This window comes from Mastigoproctus giganteus, chromosome 1 (genome assembly GCF_048544385.1).
Source record: "Mastigoproctus giganteus isolate SK-2022 chromosome 1, ASM4854438v1, whole genome shotgun sequence".
In the NCBI taxonomy this organism is placed as follows: Eukaryota; Metazoa; Arthropoda; class Arachnida; order Uropygi; family Thelyphonidae; genus Mastigoproctus; species Mastigoproctus giganteus.
Genome location: NC_143575.1, coordinates 29,559,424 through 29,581,264, shown reverse-complemented (window position 1 = coordinate 29,581,264; position 21,841 = coordinate 29,559,424). Strand labels below are relative to the sequence as shown.

The window sequence follows — 21,841 nt, the reverse complement described above, 5'->3', positions numbered from 1 at the left end:
CTACAATTCACAATATATTTAAGGCAGAATTCTGGCTATGATAAGGAAGAAAGCTGATTAATCATAAGTTATGGAAGAGATGGAATGATGTGCAAGTCATTCATCAGAATTAGTAAGGTGCCTCTACATTATAACCAAGAAAAGTCTTTGAGCTAAAGTAATAATGATGAATTACATAATGAACTCTGTAGTAACAACAGCAATCCATTTGATCTAGACTCTTAACTAATGACAGTTCCAGGACATTTTAAATGATGTTAACATTAGCATTAGTAGAGGCATTTGATGCAAGAAAGCAAGCTTATGCAGCATCAGCCAAAAAAAAAAAAAAATAATAAAAATAAAAAATAACCACTTCCACTTCACCCGTCTGTTCGTTCGAAATACCTGTCCAGCTAAGCCTTAAACTTATTTAGGCTATCAACTTCCACGACAAGGGATGGAAGTCTGTTCCACCAACCAACCACCCGCTGGCTAAAGGCAAATTTCCTCACGTCTATCCTATATCTGTCCTTCCTCAATTTGAATTTATGCCCTCTCAGGTGATTATTCAGAGCAAGAGGAAGAATCCCATCAGCATTGAGCATGCTCAAACCATTCAAGGCTTTATACACCTCAATGTTGATGCAGCTTAGTGGAGGCTATCTCTACTTAGTCCAGAGAAAAGGTTTTTCCTCGGATATCATTATCAGCTTGCCTGTCTATTTCTGTATTTGACCTGTGTCTTCACTTTCTTAAAGAATTTCTGAGACTTATACACTCAGGCATATTTTATTGGACAATGACAACGTGTCAGCTATGTTTAAGTTTTTAAAACTTATTAATCTAAATAACTTTATCTAGACTGTTTTATCGTTTTATGCTTTATAAACTTTTTATATTGTACACTCTTTCACAATAATATATAAACAATTATAATATTATACTTTTACATTTTACACCTTTTTGATTTGGCACATTACAGCCTTAGGCGCTAATGCACCATAAAATCCTAAAACAACCAACCAATCTTAAAGAAATTCCCTACAGTTGACTTGGAAATTCCACAGTGATAGAACTTAAACATTGGTCTGTCAATTGTTTTTCCAAGTTTGTATGTATTTGTTGCCTGTCCATCCCCTGAGATGGCTGCAACATGGAGAACAATAAGCAGGGTGTTTGTTGTTGGCACCTTACAGTAAGTGACGATAATACATCTCAATATAAAAGTACTGTTCATTTGTAGTTGTACAATACTATGGTAACCCATAAGCCTAGTATAATAAGAGGGATTTTATCCTGTGGCTATTAGAATATCAGATCATTCTAAAGAACATATGGAAATTATTTTTATTACAATTAATTTGCCATAATGAGAAATATTTTAAAATTATTATTTTTTTTAAATATTATCCATGCTGTTTTTAACAGGTTGTAGAAGTCCTGCTAAGTATTCCAAGTGATTACTGGAACAGATTTCTCGATGTTGATCAAGACAATGTCTTTCCAAAGACACCAGATTCAAAACCTCGTAAGTCATAATTAATTCATTATGTTAGCTAATGTTTTTATTTGTTCTTTGAAATAGCTTAAATCCTTGAATAAGCCCTCTTATGCCAAAAACAGTGATCTATCATTTAACTGTTATAAAATCTGATTTACACATCTAGATATAAAAGGTAAAAGGTAAACTGCAGCCATTATCAATCTACTGCAGGATGGAAGCCACCTCATCGATTCTTGTTGAGGGAAAATGGACCATAATCTGCCAGTGTGGGTTGGCAGATCAACTGTATTTTAGCAGTCAGGGGCTTGAATCCCAGTCTACTCAAAGAGCATGTACTTCTGCACTCCCACTCCTTACCACTCAGCTACTGGTCTCTAAAAGCTAATACTGGAATGAATGCACTCCCTCATAAAGTATACCATCACCACTTAAATTTAAAAATTAAAATCTTTTAGAGTGATGCCATTATCAATTTCAGTTTTCCCCAAGTATTATTTTTGCTTACTTTGCATCTTTGATTTGTGTTAGAGTTGAAAATTATCACAAAAAAAATAATAAAAATAACAACAGGCATAGTCTCACTTTTGGCACACTTTTTGAAATGTACACCTGCTCTTGTAATCATAATTAACTCACTTATATGCTACTAAAAATAAGTGTCAGTGACTTATTTGTGTAATGGTGGTGAAGAAATCTGATGTCCACATAGATATTAGATTTTTTTGTAGGTATGGAATTTATATTTTACTCCTTGCAAAGTATCATTTTCATTGTTTTTAGAGAAGATCATCTGCCTCTGGGTCCATTTTATTTATTAATTATTGTTTTAGATAAAAAGACACTTTGGTTATTAAACTACCAACAATTTTTAATTTCATCAGAAAATCAACTACTGTAACTTTCAATGTGACAGTTTATTTTTAATATCAATAATATTAAATTTTAATAATATAATATCAGTGTAAGTAAAAAAAAAATTCATTTAGGATGACTCAAGCAACAACAGCATTATAAAACTTGTGAACAGTGCTATGGAATTGGCATGTACAATCTGTTATTTAGGTTATGAAGTTTAAAAAAAAAAAAAAAAAAAATGGCAAACATTGTTTTAACAATACGAGTTATAATTATTAAAAAACATATTGCGGCAGTGTAATATGTCTACCTAAGAGAACTGCTCTGAAAGGTTTGTCTGAGTGGCTGGCATCTCCAATTGGGATGATCTGTGATATTTCTTTCTTTTTTTTTATTTCCCTTTGTTGAATTACCGTTTTAAATCTTCTGATGTCATTGTTTGCTCAGATCATGTCAGTGAAATTATTCTTGTAGGGATGAAATCCTCTATTCCACACTCCATCTTAAAATCTCATCCTTTATCTAAACCTTGGTTTCCAATAAATGTGCTAAGGCTATTCAAGATAAGAATGTTACATATTGCAATTAGCTTGCATCCAAACCTCCAGGTTCATTTTCTGCCTTCACAAAAGTTTGCAACAATTGTAAAGCAGTTTTTAATCAGTTGAAACTAGATTTCAAGCAGTCTAAGAGTAGAAAACTTGCTTCTTGTCCAAATGGTAGTTGAGCATTCTGGTCTTTGTCAAAACTATTGGCAAAAGATAACGTAGTTGATTTTAATCCTTCTAACACTAAGTCCTGTCTTATGTCTCACATAAAGGATCCTTCTGTCCCATGCTTATCTTTGACGAAACTCAGCCATCTAGACAAGATCACAATCTGTATTAGGGATTACCCTGATTTCTAATCTCTCCTCTCATAAGCACATCACAATTATTGCTTCCTCTGCATCTAAACAACTGGATTTTCTCTTTTACTCTTGACGTTACTTTTCTTTCCAATAGCTACTCACTCTGTACAAATCTCAAATCTGCCCTACCATGGAATATTGTTCCCACGTCTCCGGTGGTTCCCCAAAACCTCTCTTGGGCTTCTAGATTCCATTCAAAAGTGGGCAGTTAGGTTAATTAATGACCCATTTCTGACAAAGTCTCTCTCCCCTCTTTCTCATAGACATTCTGTTTCTGCTGCATGCCTTTTCTATAGATTCTTCCATGGGTACTGTTCTTTTGAATTGGCTCCTATAATTCCTGCTCTCCCTTCCACAAACTACTCTGAACCTATTCAACAACCAATCATCATCCTTTTACTGTCCAACTTCAAACTCACTGAACCAACTTTTCTTCTTTCTTGTTTATTCCTTCATCTTCTGTTTTCTGGAACAAACCACTCCTCACACATTTTCTGACAATTACAATTTACAGAAATTCAAGTCTAATGTATCTTCTTTTATCTTTTCAACCTTCAACCCATGCATGGTTGAAGCCAAGTACTATAGTTTTTAATACCTTTCATTAAAAGTGGGTTTGATAATAGAGAGCTATTAAGTGCTCGATAATTCCTATATTCTATTATATTATGAAATCAACAGGGATTACCTTTATTTTTGATATAGGATGCTTCTTTTCCAACCAACCCTTCTAGTCCAACGCACTAGAAATTCTTTGTGAAGGCGATATAAATTTTATAAAAAATGTGAAACATCTTCCCCACTGTCAGAACAGTAGTGTTCCAGATCCCTTGGTCTCAATATTGAGCACTCAACGCAACTTCTGTCTACAAACACCATACCTCTGCCAGCAAGGAAAACATTACATAGAAAACATTACATAGAAACATTACAAGAAAAACATTAAAATTAAAATTTAAAGGTCTAAAAAGCTTAATGAATATGGAACGATTATTCTCTTCCTTCCTGTAGATTGACATTAAAATTAAACTTTAGAGGTCTAAAAAGCTTAATGAATATGGAGAAATTATTCTTTTCATTCCTTAAGTCGGACTAAAACTTTTTGAAGCGACATGTTCACAGGAATAAGAGAAACACACAATTAATCCGAAACTTTTGTCTTATGTTGTAATGTTTGTTCTTCTCGCATGTGCATAAGTGACTAATTGTCGGATAATAAGAATGTTTATCTCATGTTTATATCGAAGTTAGAGTGAGATAGATGGCGGTAAATGCTTTAAAAAATAGGTTATAAAATTTAATGTTATGTTATGAAAGTTTATTTATATGTATATATTTTTTTATTTATATATGTTATGTTATGAAAATTACATTTCTGTTAAACTTTTCGCGCCTCCTTTTGCACTAGTCCGCACCTCCCAGTTTGGAAATCGCTGAGTTAGAGGGTAACCCCTATTTGTGAATCTTCTAGTTAATTCATTTATTTCTGTCATTAGAGAAATCTGATTGAAAAAATATTTAAAGGCGTTAAGGAATTGATTCAGCATGACCAATTCTTTGTATGGTTAGGGATGATAACTGTGGAAATGCAAAAGCATCCCCTTATTGGTGGGTTTTCTATATATATTATATATATATAGAAAAGCCACCAATAAGGGGATGCTTTTGTATTTCCACAGTAAATATACTAAATTTAAATTCATTAAAATTTAGTAAATTTTAATGAATATTTATTATTTTTGTTTCATTAAAGCCGAATGAATGTCGTTCATTTATAAATGAAAGTTCCGATGCATTTGAACAACCCGATTTTAAAATTTATTAAAATTTAATAAATATATATTAAAATTTGGTTTTTGATCTATATATATATATATATATATATATATAGAAAACCCACCAATAAGGGGATGCTTTTACATTTCCACAGTTATCATCCCTATCCATACAAAAAATCTGTCATGCTGAATCAATTCCTTAATGCCTTTAAATATTCTTCCACTCAGATTTCTCTAACGACAGAAATAAATGAATTAATTAGAAGAGTCACAAATAGGGGTTATCCTCTAATCTATATAAATAAAGTTAAAGCATTAGCACGTGAAAAAATAAATAACAACCTCACAACAAACACTGCACAAAAATCTGACAAGGTCAAAATACATTTCGTTACCATTCCATATGTCGCATATTAGTACAATAAACTTAACCAAATATGCAGGGGCACCAACATGAAAATTATAGCAAAACCCATGAGTAAATTATACACGTTCTTTAGAAATGGACCTTCAAACACTACATTCCAATCACAGCATGACCTCATATACAGCATCACATGTAAAAATTGCAACGCCGTTTATGTAGGATCTACCATGGGGATGGCACAGCTTCGAGCAAAACAATGCAAAGCTTCGGTTCGGGCGGGGCGTTCAAATTCATCGGAACTTTCGTTTCACGCAATAATTGAACAACATTCATTCTGCTTTAATGAAACAAAAATAAAAAATATTCAACATAGCTACCACAAATTACTTATTGCGGAAACCCTAGAGATGAAGCTCTGTGAAAATTCAATCAATATCCGTAGACCATTCTTATTATCCGACAATTGGTCACTTATGCGCATGCGTGAAGAACAAACATTACAACATAAGACAAAAGTTTTGGATTAATTGTGTGTTGCTCTTATTCCTATGAACATTTCGCTTCGAAAAGTTTTAGTCCGACTTAAGGAATGAAGAGAATAATCGCTCCATATTCATTAAGCTTTTTAGACCTTTAAATTTTAATTTTAATGTCAATCTACGTAATGTTTTCGTTGGTGACAGAATTTGGGTTGAGCACTCAATATTGAGACTTGAGGGGTCTGGAACACTACTGTTCTGACAGTGGGGAAGATGCTTCACATTTTTTATAAAATTTATATCGCCTTCACAAAGAATTGTTAGCACGTTGGACTAGCAGAGTTGGTTGGAAAAGAAGCATCCTATATCAAAAATAAAGGTAATCCCTGTTGATTTCATATTAAAAGGTACATCTTTTTAAACTGTACAAAGCTTCAAAACTGCTGCTCAAGTGGTGTTTCAGATTTTTAAATGTATAGCAGATTTGTCTATTCAGGTGATGCTGTACAGTTTAAAAAGATATTAGCAACTTAAGAAGAATTGTGAATAACAGTATTTGTCTCATAAATCCAAGCCTTGGCATTACGTACTCAATGCTTGGTCTTTGGTGGGAGCAGAGAATTTCTCCCTGATAGAAATTGAACTTAGATAATGCATGCAAATTATGATTTTATTTCATCTGCTTTATTGAAATATCCCTGTAGTCCTATAATAAGAGTTATAAAAGTGGGTATGTCTGTATATAAAGTATGCCAGCAGATGCCTTTATTTTAAAAAGTTGCTTAATAATATATATTTTCAACAAAGAATGAATTATTTGTAGTTATATTCATTACATTATTAAAATAAAGAATGATAAAGCTATATAAATTTAGAGCTCTGGGGCTTCAGGCTATGAGTAACTTAAACTAGTTACTCATAGCCTGAAGTTAGTGCAAGTGCATCTTTTCTACATTTAGTCAATTTTCTAAAAAGAAAAACTCATATGCAGAAGGTGATATCCTTACTGTACATCTATTTTGAAATTCTCCACAAGTTGCCTACCCTTGCACTTCAAATAAGTAATGCTTTCTAAGTAGAGAAGTTTCCTGTTTCTTATTCTCAGTTTAGTACCACCACCTGGAAGGCACCAAACTGCATAAAATAAAGCATCATAAAGTGGGGCTTACCTGTGCTTATTGTGATCTATCTTCCACTTCAGGTATCATGGAGGAACTTAAAATTGTGGGAAAATTTTTTTAAAAATTTATTGGTACTTTTAGGGAATTTTAATTACATAATGGGATCAATCAAGATGGCAGAATTGTTTTTTTAAACATTGTATTGACCAAAATTCAACTTTTCGGTCAATACAATGTTTAAGTTGGGATTGTGCCACATATAGGTTGTTCATATGTGGAGATAGATCCTTGGAACTTAATATTGAAAATCAGGATATGAAATAACATATGCTTCTTTGCTGACTGCTTCAGATCATTCTGCTTTCGTGTTTACATTGGACAGCTATCCTGTGACCTCTGACTATCAGTAAACAATTTTTTTATAGCTGCAAATTTTATTTAATTTTTTCCATTCAACTCTTCTATTCATGTAGCCAATTAGAATGTTATTGGGTGGGTTTAATGAAATGGCAATTGGACCCTGCACTTTCAAGCCATATAATAATAATAAATGACATTACTATATTAATAAAACCTATTTTGTTAATAATTTCACATGTTATAATAGTGTCATTTATTATTATATAATTTTGTTAAATAATACTTAACAAAAGTTAAAGTATATGAGTATTTAGGCTGTAATACTGAGCTGCAATAGCCCAAAAGTAACAATTAGTAAAAGTGTGGAGTTGCATTTCACTGCAGGCACTGAATTTTTTTTTTTTTTTTTTTTTGTTCCTGCATTCTCTTTTTCTGTTCTCTCCTGTTTGAGGGATATTTTTCCCCTCAAACAGCTTGGGCTTATGCTCACTTTAGAAATAACATCATTATCCAAGTTTCAACCGAAAATTCCTAATATTTAAATTGAATAGTATCACTATTAATTATTTCAATAGGCGCCTCCGTAGCCAGGTGGGAAGGAGCAGCAGTGCGTAGCACACGCTTCTTAATTAGACCGGGGTTCGAGCCCATCACCACCAAATACGGAGGATGCGGAAAGGTCGGGGAATGACCACCGCATATCCCGGAGCAATATGGCCTTAGTTGCTAATGCTCCTAAAAACCAAAATAACAACAACAATTATTTCAATGTCTGTGTTGAAATATAACCCTGCACTTGTAAATGTTTTATTCATATTGTTTTAATTAAAACGGTTCAGAGAATGACTGCTTCCTAGGAGCCTGCTGTGTCCAGTTTCTTATAATATATAACAGCATTTTGCACTGCACATTCTTAGCACCTCTAGAAGGTTCTCTGCAGTCACACTAGAAGGATTAGTAATTAGTGGTCATTAACCTTCTAATAATAAAAAATTTAATATTATTTTTGTGTTTTATTCCAAAAACATTAAATAGAATGACATTTTCATGCTAAAATCCTGTATGTAACAGGAAAAAAATAGATCATGTTTTTAACTTGGTGTATATGAAGTTCTAAATACACATATAATTAGCTAGACTTTATTTAAAGAATATAATAACTTGTATACAAACATTAATTTACAATAAGTGTAAATTAGTGTCTGAAAGGCCTCCGTAGCCAGGTGATCAGGAGCGGGACTGAAGTAGCACACACTCTTTGAGTAGACTGTGGTTCAACCCCCCTGACTGCTAAATACATCAATCTGCCAACCTGCACTGGACCAGTGTGGCAGATTATCGTACATTTCTTTCAACACGAATTGTTGAGGAGGGTTCCATCCTGCAGAGGGTTGATAGTGGCTGCAGTTTACCCTTTACCCTTTTTTTTTTTTTTTTATTATTATTATAACTTGATGGATCTGGATCAGTTAATGAGGACAAATCAGAAAGTAAGGTTCCTAATGTTATGAATCAAAAACTAGATATAGTACAAAATGTAACTTTGAACATTTATAGAACTATCTGTGTGATAAATTAGATAATATGGCCCTGACTGATATTTCCTTTTGAAAGTGAATTGTGCAGTGATATATGAGAGATGGTCAACTGCAAAGACACAAGAAGTGAAAATTAAAAAAAAAAGTGAAATACACAAAAGAAGTGAAACGAGTCATCCAATTCTTATGAGCTAAAGATAAGAAACCAATAGAAATCCATAAAAAAATTATGGTTCTTGTATGGTGTAACAGCAGTGTCTCAAAAAAAAGTTTGCGTGTGTTGCTGATTGTGTGAGAAAAAGAAGCAGCTTGCAGAATGAAGAAAGCAATTAACTGTACACTGGGTGGAACACTTTACAGCATCCCTCGTATATCCTATTATTTAATACTTCAGATTCCATCTGTTTCCTCAGCTTCAGCAACATCTTACAGGAAAACATTTCCGTAACAGCAATAAGTTTAGGTCAGCAGTGTGACCAGTGGTGACACATTTGTGCAGCAGGGCTTTGAAAATCTTATCAAACATTGGGAAAAATCTTTGAATATTCATGGTGACTAAGTTAAGAAATAGATTGCATGTCTCTGTAACTACACATAATTTCTTTTCCTCACTCCCTTCTGAAAATAAAACATCAGAGACTGTACTTTCTGATTTATTCTTATATATACAGGAATACTAATTTGCTTGCTTTTGGCACCTCCGTGGGCAGGAGCAGTAGTGCGTAGCACACGCTTCTTGATTAGACTGGGGTTCGAGTCCGTAACCACCAAATATGGAGGTGCGGAAGGTCAGGGAATGACCACCGCATATCCCCAGCCCGGGTAAAGGGTGAGGGTTGGCGTCAGGAAGGGCATCTAGCCGTAAAAATTGCATGTCAAAACAATAAAAAACGCTGACCCCTATATAATGGGAAAAAGTGAGGACCAAAAAAAAAAAAAAAAAAAAAAAAAACTAATTTGCTTGCTTTTAATGCCACTAGTAAATTACTGTTGTACTTCAAGGATTCCTGAAATTGTCAAAGCAGTAGACTATAACATCAACTAGTACAATGCATAAAAAAAAAAAAAAAAAATCAATAATATATTTTGTAGAGGCAGGGTTTAAATAATTACACAAAATGTAGTTTAAACATTCACTGGGCGCCTCCGTAGCCAGGTGGGCAGGAGCAGCAGTGCATGCACACGCTTCTTGATTAGACCGGGGGTTCGAGCCCATAACCACCAAATACGGAGGATGCGGAAAGGTCAGGGAATGACCACCGTATATTCCTGGAGCAATATGGCCTTAGTTGCTAATGCTCCTAAAAACCAAATAACATAACAAACATTCACTGAATCAAATGTATGGATTAGTCAGTGATATTTAACTTCTAATTTGTGTTCTTGATTCTGCCAACCTCAGAAGTGCATATTCATATAAATATATTTTATTGTCCTTATTTAGCTCCTGAAGGTAGTATTCTTGGCCCAGTGTCAAACTCAAATCGGCGTTCTTGGTCACAGAAATCTCGGGGAATGCTACTAGGAAAGACACCACTGACACCAAGGTAAAATTTCATTTATAACAATTATGGTGTGAAGGTTCAACCTTGTGAGAAAAGTGTGACAATGTATTTAATGAATATGAAAAATTGATTTTTGTATAATTTTATTGGTTTTTTATCTCCCTATATAAACAGAAATAATTAAAATGGTTTTGAAATTTGATCTTGATAATTTCATCACCAATATGGTATGCAAAAGGAACATTCTGGGAACTTCTAATAGTTGCAGCAGAATTGTGTGAATCTGCAGTGTAGGTAGAATGCAGCTTACATGGCTGATGAATTATTTGGGTGATGAAAGCTATGGTTTGAAAATGCCTTTGGATTCTTGTATGGGATTGGGTGTTTTCAAAAATGTTTGCTATTCTAGAGCAGTCTCAGAAGCATTTCACTTAATCCTACAATAGTTATTTTATTAGTACTCCAATGCATGTACTGTAATTCAAAATTCACAGTTAGACACATTCTACTATAACAGGGATGGGCAACCTTTATAAATGGCGGCCAAATAAAATGTCTGTGAGGTACAAGTGGGCCAAATTTTTTTTAGCTTTCCACGATTTTTAGGATTATTAAAATGGTGTATAATGAAAAAAATGTCATAAACAGTTTTATGTTATTATAATATTTATACATACAGATGCATATAATTAATTTTATTAATAAGAAAAATGAAATACAAATTCAAGAGAAAATTACAAAAATACAATTCCAGTAACAAAAATTGCAATATTTTATTTTTATAATATTTAATGAGAGATTTGATACTGTTTATTTTTATCAGTGAATCGATATCTGGATTGATATTTGTCGTTGCAATGTGCAGAGTATTTTCTAAATTTATGTCAGAAATTCCATTAATTCAAAAATATATATAATAAACAATGGGCCATTTATTACAGGCATACCTTGGTTAATGTTACCTCTGATAACAAAGCTTCGATACAATGAAGTCCGCAATTTCAAGCCCCATTTATCTTTAAAAAATATTCCACTTTAAGGCCAACGCCCGACAATCATCCGATTGGTGACTGACGGGGACTCGTTACGTACTCCCGAGTGCTCCCGAGCTGCGGGTGTGTCTGTTATAACAGTTTTGCACTTCATTCACCTAATTTAGTTGTTGTTTACACTTCAAGGGTGTGTTTCAGTGTGGTGCATTGCAATGATCCGTATCTGTCAGTTTTCTTGGTATGCCAGATCATGATTTTAACTGTCCTCCATTTCCTTTACATTATTGACGTTGTTTCAGTGTGGTGCATTGCAATAATCGACTGGGGTAGTTCTGACATCAACAGAAGAGGTCGGATTATCGAGCGATTGCTTGAAAACAATGATCTGGCCCTTCTAAATGTGGGATCTAACACCTTTTTTCACTCGGCTACCCGTTCATTTACTGCCATTGATCTTTCCATCTGCTCCCCTTCCATCCTGCCTCTGAGTACATGGAAGATTGAAGAAAACGTTTATGGCAGTGATCACTTCCCCGTGTTATCCACCATTTCAAATGGGAGGCAATGTCACCAGTCGAGGATCTCACGTTGGAAGATCGATCACGCCGACTGGAATGCCTTTCGTCATCTGGCAACGTTCAATACCACTATAGTCGGCCAGGAGCCAATCAATGAGTCAGTAAAACATATCACAGAAAGTATAGTCCAGGCAGCAACAGTTGCAATATCAAGGACATCGTCCTGCTTTCCACGTTTTCCAAAACCATGGTGGAATGGAGAATGCACAACAGCTAGGAAGGCTCAAAACAAAGCATGGGGAATATTTCGTCGTTACCCCACGACAGATAATTTAATAGCCTTTAAACGTGCACTTGCCAAAGCACGGTACATTAGACGTCAGAGCCAAAAGGAATCTTGGATCAAATTCTCATCTTCCCTTACACGGGCTGCCAATCCCAAAGCTATCTGGGACAAAGTTCAGAAAATGAAGGGCAAATACACCTCACATCCTTCGTCGATCCTGGAACATAATGGATGTACAATTGCAGATCTAACTGCAATTGCTAATACTCTTGGGGAGACATTTGCTAAAGTGTCTTCAGAAACATCGTACCCCCCAGAGTTCCTCGCACACAAACAACGATCAGAAAAACATCACCTGAAGCTGTCCTCTAACAATCGCGAGGAATACAATCAGCCCTTTACACAATGGGAGCTGAAAGCAGCACTCTCGCTATCCAAGGCAAGTGGTGTTGGGCCAGACGACATCCATTATGAGATGATAAAACACCTTTCATCTGTATCTATGGATCATTTGCTCCGTCTCTATAATAGAATATATATTGAAGAGACATTTCCGGACTCATGGCATATGACAACCGTCCTTCCCTTTCTGAAACCTGGAAAGGATCCAAAAATACCAAAAAATTATCGTCCTATCGCTCTGACGAGCTGCTTGTGCAAGATTCTGGAAAGAATGGTCAATGCTCGTCTTTTGTGGTATTTAGAAGCTAACGACCTTCTTTCCAGAATACAGTGTGGCTTCCGAAGGAACAGGTCAACACTTGACCATTTAATCCGCTTGGAAACAACTATACGTGATGCTTTCCTGAAACGTGAGCACCAGGTGTCTGTTTTCATTGATATGGAAAAATCGTACGACACGGCTTGGAGATATGGAATTTTAAAAGACATATAACTTTGGTCTTCGAGGACACATTTCCCTCTTTATTAAAAACTTCCTTACAGACCGGACTTTCCAAGTTCGTGTAGGATCCACTGTCTCCCGGCCATTCTGCCAAGAAGAGGGAGTTCCACAAGGATCAGTTTTAAGCATTACGCTTTTTGCTATCAAAGTTAACTCTATAACTGAACAACTTCCTCCAATCGTAAACAGTGCCCTCTTTGTAGATGATTTTAGCATCTTTTTGCAGTCATGCAATATGAGGGTCATTGAAAGGCAATTGCAGCATGCCATAGACCACATCAACTCTTGGGCAATGACTAATGGGTTTAGGTTCTCGCCACAGAAGACTGTCTGCGTACACTTTTGTCGCAAATGGAACCTTCACCCTGAACCAGAACTTAAACTCGGACAAGACATCATTCCAGTAGCACCTGAGACAAAATTCTTGGGGCTCATTTTCGACAAGAAGTTGACATTTTTACCTTATATTCGTCAACTGCGGACAAAGTGCACAAGAGGGTTGAATCTCCTACGCTCTATTTCCTCCAATAAATGGGGAGCAGACCGCTCCACTCTACTCAGCCTCTATCGTGCACTTGTCCGATCTAAACTAGACTATGGGTCCCAAGTGTACGCATCGGCTAGAAATAGCGTACTTAGGTGGCTGGACCCAGTTCACCACCAAGCCATCTGCATTGCTACTGGAGCATTTAGAACATCCCCTGTCCAGAGTTTATATGTTGAAGCAACTGAACCACCACTGTCATTTCGACGAAAGCAATTGTCTTTAAAATATACTTTTAAATTAAAATCCCTACCAGACAACCCTACGTGGACATCCGTTTTCAAGCCACGATGGGAAAACCTATATAACACTCGTCAGACTGCCAACCGGCCTTTTGGTATCCGTGTCCAAGAGCTGCTCAGAGAGCTCGACATCATGGTAGACAATGTTGCCCAGTCACCAAGGCAACCACTTCCACCCTGGCATGCTCGCTTACCATCATGTGACTTCTCCCTTAAAAACTGGGATAAGTCCATAAATCCATCTTCTATCTACCACCAACTCTATGCTGCCCACCGGGCCGAATATTCCAACTTCTTGCCTGTCTTCACCGATAGCTCGAAGTCGGAGTTGTCTGTTGGATCTGCTGCTATCTTTCCAGGTCGCTCTATATCTGGAAAGATTCCCCAACAATGCAGCATATATACAGCCAAGTTGTTTGCTATAGAGTTAGCCTTGGACCACATTAAAACCCACAGGTATCAAAGGTGTATGGTGTACACTGACTCTCTAAGTACACTGCAGGCTTTATCTAGTATGAGGTATAATCCTCATCCATTTGTGACCCGGATTCAGCAGATGCTACACACTCTGTCTGAGTGCTCTTTCGACATTCGTTTCTGCTGGATTCCAAGCCACATTGGGATCGTGGGAAATGAACTGGCAGATGCTGCGGCCAGGTCACAGACTACAGGCAGCTAATACAGGCTAAATTACTGTCCCAATGGCAATATTCTTGGCATGATCAAGTCACAAACAAGCTTTATCAGATAAAGCCTGTAATCCGACATTGGCAGCCTAGTCTGCGCAGGAATCGCAGAGAGGAAGTTGTTCTAGCTCGCCGCCGCATAGGACACAGTCATCTTACACATGCATTTCTGCTGAGGGCAGATGACTGTCCTATGTGTGAGAATTGTGACACCTATTTAAGTATACGTCACATTTTAACCGAGTGTCCACGTTTTAGACATGAACGTGACTTTTATTTTACCGAATTTAGTCATCTGGCTGAGCCTTATACACTCAGTCAGATTTTATTTGACAATGACAATGTGTCTGCTGTTTTTAGCTTTTTAAAATCTGTAAGCCTTTTTACCCGTATTTAAAATTGAATTGTTATTCCTTTGCTGATATATTTTTTACTTTTATACCTTTAATATCTATGTTATATCTCAACATAGTGGCCTAACTAATTAGGTCACTGAATATTTTAATTTTTTATACATGACCTGGATTTGGCACATTATAGCCTTAGTTGCTAATGCGCCAATAAACCCCAAACCAAACCAAGCAATAATCGACTTAGGTTCTTTGATAGCATTACATAACGTAGATTTTGTAAATTTTAATATAAATATTTTTGTTTTAGTTAATTAAAATGTCAGAATCAAAGAAAAGAAAAGCAATTTCTTTGGAAACTAAACTAAATATCGTACGACGTGTTGAAAGTGGCGAAAGAAAATCCGATGTGGCACATTCTTTAGGATTAGCGCAATCAACTTTAACAACCATACTAAGTCAATCAGAAAAAATAAAACAGTCTGCTCAGAATTGTACAGATGTTACAGCAGCAAAATTAACTCGCTTAAGGAATCCAATTTTAGAAAAAATGGAGAAAATGTTAAGTTTGTGGATAGATGATATGTCACAACGTCATATGCCTTTAAGTCAAATGGTGATTCAAGAAAAAGCATTATTTTTGTTTAATCACCTGAAATCTAAACAAACTGAAGAAATTACGGAAACCTTTGGGGCTTCTCGTGGTTGGTTCGAGAAATTTAATAAACGGGCCAGGATTCATTGTGTAAAATTAACAGGAGAAGCTGCAAGTGCAGATGTTGAAGCTGCAAATAAGTTTCCAGAAAAACTAAAGGAAATAATTGAACGTGAAAATTTTCCACCAAATTTGGTGTTCAATGTTGACAAAAGCGGTTTGTTCTGGAAACGGCTAGCAACAAAAAGCTTCATTTCTATTGAAGAAAATTCAGCTGCTGGGCTCAAAGCAGCCAAAGACCGTTTAACGTTACTCTTTGGATCAAATGCCTCTGGTGATTATAAATTAAAATTGTTATTAGTTTACCATTCAGAAAATCCGAGGGCGTTAAAAGGTAACATAAAAATGAATTTACCTGTAATATGGAAAGCAAATAGAAAAGCGTGGGTTACCAAGGAGTTATTTACTGATTGGTTTGTTAACCACTTTTGTCCTGAAGTAAAACGGTATTGTCAAAAAAACAACTTTGAAGAAAAAGCTCTTTTGTTGTTAGACAATGCCCCGGGACATCCTACTGATCTTAACACGTTGGACACATGCATTCCTGTCAAAGTTGTGTTTCTTCCAGCAAACACAACTTCCCTGATTCAACCATTGGATCAGGGAGTAATAGCATCATTTAAAGCTTATTATCAAAGCTTAATTACAATTGAAATTTATTATTGAAATCGATATTTATTACTCCTCCTCCTGTATACTTTTTTTAGTCTCTCTCTCTCTCTCTCTCTCTCTCTACACGCATGCATGTATGTATCTCTTCACAAGTGACGCCATGTTCCCAAGGCTTGCATAACAATGCGTACAAAGCATGCACATGCTTCTTGATTAAATCGGGGTTCGAGCCAGTCACCACCAAATACGGAGGATGCGGAAAGGTCAGGGGATGACCACCACATATCCCCGAAGCAATATGGCCTTAGTTGCTAATGCTCCTAAAAAAAAAACCAAATAACAATAATAACAAAGCATGCACAGATTGTCTAAAGTTAACAGTACTGCATTAAAACTACATTTAATCTACGAATTTCTTTTTTACATACAAATTGTGTGTAAAAAAGAAATAATAATTGTCAGGTTTTAATGAAATTTGCAGTGGCTCGACAAATATTTTTAATTAAAAGTCCCAACTATAACATTCACAATGTCTGTCTGCAGACAGACCAACATGAAGACAATACACACAGAGAGAGAGAGAGAGAGAGAGATACACACCATAGAACCCGGATAAGAAGTTTTCCCCTGTGCAGTCAGTCCTCATATAGCACGATAGTTGTGTTCCTTGAAACCCTCGTGCAATGCAAAATCATGCAATATAAACAACAGGCCCTATGGGAAAAATAGGGTTAGATGCCAACCACCCAAGATTGAACACACATTTGTTACCAAAACATTACCAAACACAATAAATAATCGTAATAAAATACTTAAGTATTTTATTACAACTATTACGTAATAAAATATTGCTAATGCTTTTGCTTCTAGCGTAAGCAAACTTGTTTTTTGTTTGATTTTCTATCCAAACAGATGACAGCCGTTCCATCTCTTCCAATTCTTTGTGTCTTAATCTAATGGATTTTAATTACACTGAGTTGTTCCTGCTATGAAAGTTGTTTTTATTTTCTCTGCATTCTTTCTAATTCTTAATGTTGCCTCAATAGGTTTTTAGTACGTGCAATATCACATGGTGTCTTTCATTTCACTCAAAGCGTTTCACATTCCATATTTTTTCTCTATCGACAGAGGCAGACTGGCCATAAGCCTTACCGGGAAAACCCTGGTGGGCCAGAGGGCGGTGTGATTTTGGCCATAAACGCTAGTATGAGCCCACTACAAATTTTCCCGGGTAAGAATTTTTGACCCAGTCCGCCTCTGTTTATCAATATTGCTTTTTTTTTTTTTCCCTCTGAATCTGTAGTCTCTTCACTGGGACGCTTCCTTTTCACACCTTTTAAGTACAGTATTTTACTAATTTTTAGGGAATAAAGCACAATTACAAAACGAGGAGGCATGTGCACTGTAAAGGCAGAGATACACTATTAGCACCTCAGATTTTACTAAAGCACATTTCTAGGGGTTACTACCATAAAACAGCGCATTATAGCCTTAGTTGCTGATGTGCCAATAAAACCCAAATCAAATCAAAACCATAAAACAATAAAAACAATTTCCAGTTGCGCTTCTGCTAGTGGAATCTGTTATAAACTGGTAGTAAACTCGATCTAATTGCATTTGCGATTATACCGATAGCTGGAATTATGTTGGTTTTTACGTTATTATGGTGAAATGTGTTTCCCTCTTCACTGATAAAAAACAAATACATTTTCAGAATCTTCTCTTCATTCCTATCGTGTTGCGTTCGGTTGGGGTGATTCTGCGTTTGACTGCCATTTCTTGTAAACACAAAGGCGAATCGTGCATAAGCGAATTCGGTTTGTGTTATATATCGTTCCCCTATTTATAAATCGTGTATGATCGAATTCGTGTAGTGTAAACACGTGTTATACGAGGACTGACTGTACTAAGTTAGGTTTCTTAAGTTCCAATTTCACCTCTATATATTGTAATGTATTATTTTCTTGCATAAGAAGTTTTCCAGGTAAAAAGTTTTCCCACATAAAAAATACGTGATAAAGAATACACGGTGTATTATTATAATGATGTTTTCCCACTTAATACGTTTTTAAATATAGAAATTCTTTATTTTTATATTAAACAATATAAAACATTTTTTGGTAATCGAATAAGTTAGTACCAATCATCATTTTAGGTCGTAGTAAATCACTGATGTAGGTGATTTGACATATCTCATATCGTGAATGCCTTCACAACGAGTTGCCCTGATATTGCACTACTTCCAGTAAGCAACTCTTTGCCAATGGAGAAGACTAATGTTACTTATTCTCAGCAGATACAACCACCCGGGGGGGGGGGGGGTATTCACTGAGAATCCGGTGTCGAAGTGATGCTTATTCTAGATAGTTCAATATCAGGACAACTCATTGCGAAGGCATTCACAACATGGGTGCTGGCAGCATGGTGCAACTGCACCCACCACCTTTGGATTTTGAAGTAATACACAATTTTTAATATTTTCATTAATTTATTGAAACTTAAAACAATACAAATTCTTTCTTTTAAAATACAAGTACTTTCTCCCACCAATCACGAAACGTTAGCTAGGCTGTACATGTAAATCAGCCAAACTTGGCTTAATTGAAATATTGCATATATTCGAAAATTTGGTGAACAAAAAATTTATTCCCACATGCACCACCTTGCAAAATATCCTGCTGGCATTCATGATTCACAATATGAGATATCACAAAAACGATGGCTTGTTCAATTAGTGAATTTTCCGTAGCCTGAGGCTTTCAGCACTAAAACCTTTTCAGTATAAAAATTTTGATATAATGGAAGTGACATAATGCAATTGTTTTCATCAATATCCATAATTGAATAGCGTTGACCACATGAAGCATTTGCCATTAAGTTCCTATTTTTATTAACACTTCTAAATTACTTAATGGTTTGTTGCTCTATCTTATTTAATTGTAACTTTTTAAGGTATGTTGAAACTCCAAAGGAGCTCACTTCCAATTTGGTAATTATTATTATTATAAATTTATTTCTCTGTTGAGGAGACACTCCCAGGACAGCCATTGGCTTGAAGGGTGTGAGTATTGGTAATGAGTTTAATAAACACAATGTTAAATAATTAGAAATCCTGATATTAAAAATGTTTCCCATAGGCAGAGTAAAATATTTATAAATTCTGAAATAGTACTTAAAAATCATCTTTAAGTTATGTATGTGTATCTTTTCATTTCCCTCTGTGTAGTTAATATTTCATACCCTTAAGTCAGGGATCATCAACTTGTGGCTCGCAAGCCGCATACAGCTCTTTAACTTTTAGCCCCCATGTACGAGGCGCCTCCATAGCCAGGTGGGAAGGAGCAGCAGCAGTGCGTAGCATACGCTTCTTGATTAGACTGGGGTTCGAGCCCGTCGCCACCAAATATGGAGGATGCGGAAAGGTCAGGGAATGACCACCGCATATCCCGGAGCAATATGGCCTTAGTTGCTAATGCTCCTAAAAACCAAATAACAACATAACAAAAATAACAACCCCATGTATGACAAGCAACGTATTTCTGCGAGCAAATATTTTCGAACATGAACTATATTAAAAATAAGTCAAGAAACTGTCTGAACAATGTCTCTCTCAGCATATTTAAAGATGAAAATTACGACATACTCACCTGATGTTGAGAGATTCGCTCGAGAAGTTCAGCAGCAAAAGTCATTTTTTTTTCAGTATTAATAAATGATATTTCAAAAAATATATTTTTTTAATAAAATGCCTTCCCACTCTATTCCATTTCTTAAACTCCACCCCACCCCCTCCTGCCAGTTTGAGCTGAGGTGCAGCTCTTCAGATTCTTTTTTTTTTTTTTTTTTTTTTTTAATTAGATCAAAAATGGCTCTTCACTCAAAAAAGGTTTCCAACCCCTGCCTTAGGTCATTTTCCCTTCTAAGAAGTTTTCCCGCAGAAGTTCTAAACCTCCAGTCCCTCGGAAAACTTCTTATCTTGGTTCTACTGTATATGCAAATGCACCTAAAAGCAGTTGTTTCTCAATTTTAGGGCAGTGCTTGTTCAGTGTGATGATAGATAGTTCTGATGGCTGTAATGTGCTGAAAGCAAAGGGCAGAGTTTTCAACAGTGTAATGCAGTGGACCTGCTGCTTGAAATAATTCCACAACATACAGTCGTGGGTTAAAATTGGAAAATGTGTGATGTGTGAAGAAGCACCATTGTGCATATTGCATGTTCACATGTAGATGCCACTGGACATCAACATGTGAACTACACACCAGTGACAAAGATCCTGCTCTACTGACTTCAAAAAAGTAGAGCCAACTGAAATGAAAAATTCAACTGTCCAACCACACTGTACAGTCACTTTGTGCAAATTCACAGGGCATTTGTGGATCATACATGTATTGGTTGCAGCCTAAATCCAACAGTTGTTGGCATTCACAATTTCATTCGAGTAGAAGTGAGGATATTCCTAGTCCATACATTCTGTATGTATGGACTTTAAAATGCCCCGCACTTGTGGGTATAATACCCCCCCCCCAAATAAATAAATAAAAAATATAAAAAAAATAAGCCATGCCTGGGGGCAGAATTAAGATTTTTGGCATTGGTGTTATCCAGAAAATTATATTTTTATTTCTGTGCATCATGATTAACCAAATGAGCTTTGTGATCAATCATTTGCCAGCTCCTGCATTAGGCAAACTTTTTAGTTTTCATTTGCTTGATTAAATGAAAAAAAAGGAACTAATGATTTTTTGTATTGCTTTTATTATTTTTAATAACATTATTAGATTTTTTTAATTTTTTATTTTCTTTTATTTATTTTCTCTTAATCATAGGACCTCTGGAAGTTTATCAAAACGAAGAAATTTTTTCTCATCACCTATGCTCAAATGAACTCACTGGAGATGAGCTAGTGCTGAAATCAATACGTCAGATGTTCTTGGCTGAATGACAATAGAAAGATTGTTGCAATTCACAAAGTAGTGGATATTTATAAATAGAGTATACAAATTGAAAATTAGTACCAAATTAGCAAACTGTCAGTAAAGCAAATATTTAATACAATTATGTTAATAATTAACTAAATCAAACATTATATAAGTAAGCATTTCCATTTCTGTAATGGTTTATAATTTTGTTTAGGTCACCATCATGAGCAAAAGCAATATTTCAGTTAAATATAAACCAAAATTGTGGAGACAAAATGATCTGATGATGAAAGGCACTCAGTTAGCCAGTGCTTAGTGTATTGAGGTGTATATTTTAATTTAAAAATTTTTTTTATGTTGGTTAAAAATTATTGGCAATGATTTTATTGCTAATAATCTTTTAAATTCCTAAAGACCATCCACTGAAAATGTTTTAAAGATCAAAACTTACAGGTTTCTTTCGGGTATCCAACAATATTTGATTATTATTATGATGATGATGATTTTTTTTAAATGTAACCAACTAGTCATTTTAAAAATTTTTTTTTTTTTTTTTTTAATTATTATTATTATCAGTATGTACATAACAGGGTTTGGCTTTTCCAAAAGGCAATAATGTATATTTATAAATATCTTGTGTAGTTGTGATTTGGGAAATGGAAGTCTGTGATTA

General features: G+C 35.4%; 1 protein-coding gene across 1 annotated transcript in view; it reads left to right on the top strand.

Moving 5' to 3' along the window:
* The window catches only part of LOC150090671 (rac GTPase-activating protein 1-like), a 131,848-nt gene extending 110,671 nt beyond the window's left edge, over nt 1-21,177 (top strand). The window contains exons 14-16 of the mRNA XM_090389937.1: nt 1,411-1,510; nt 10,339-10,441; nt 21,076-21,177. Coding sequence (XP_090246063.1) covers nt 1,411-1,510; nt 10,339-10,441; nt 21,076-21,133 — 261 coding nt within the window. The 3' untranslated portion in view covers nt 21,134-21,177. The remainder of the gene's footprint in view (nt 1-1,410; nt 1,511-10,338; nt 10,442-21,075) is intronic.
* Nucleotides 21,178-21,841: the final 664 nt, after the last annotated feature.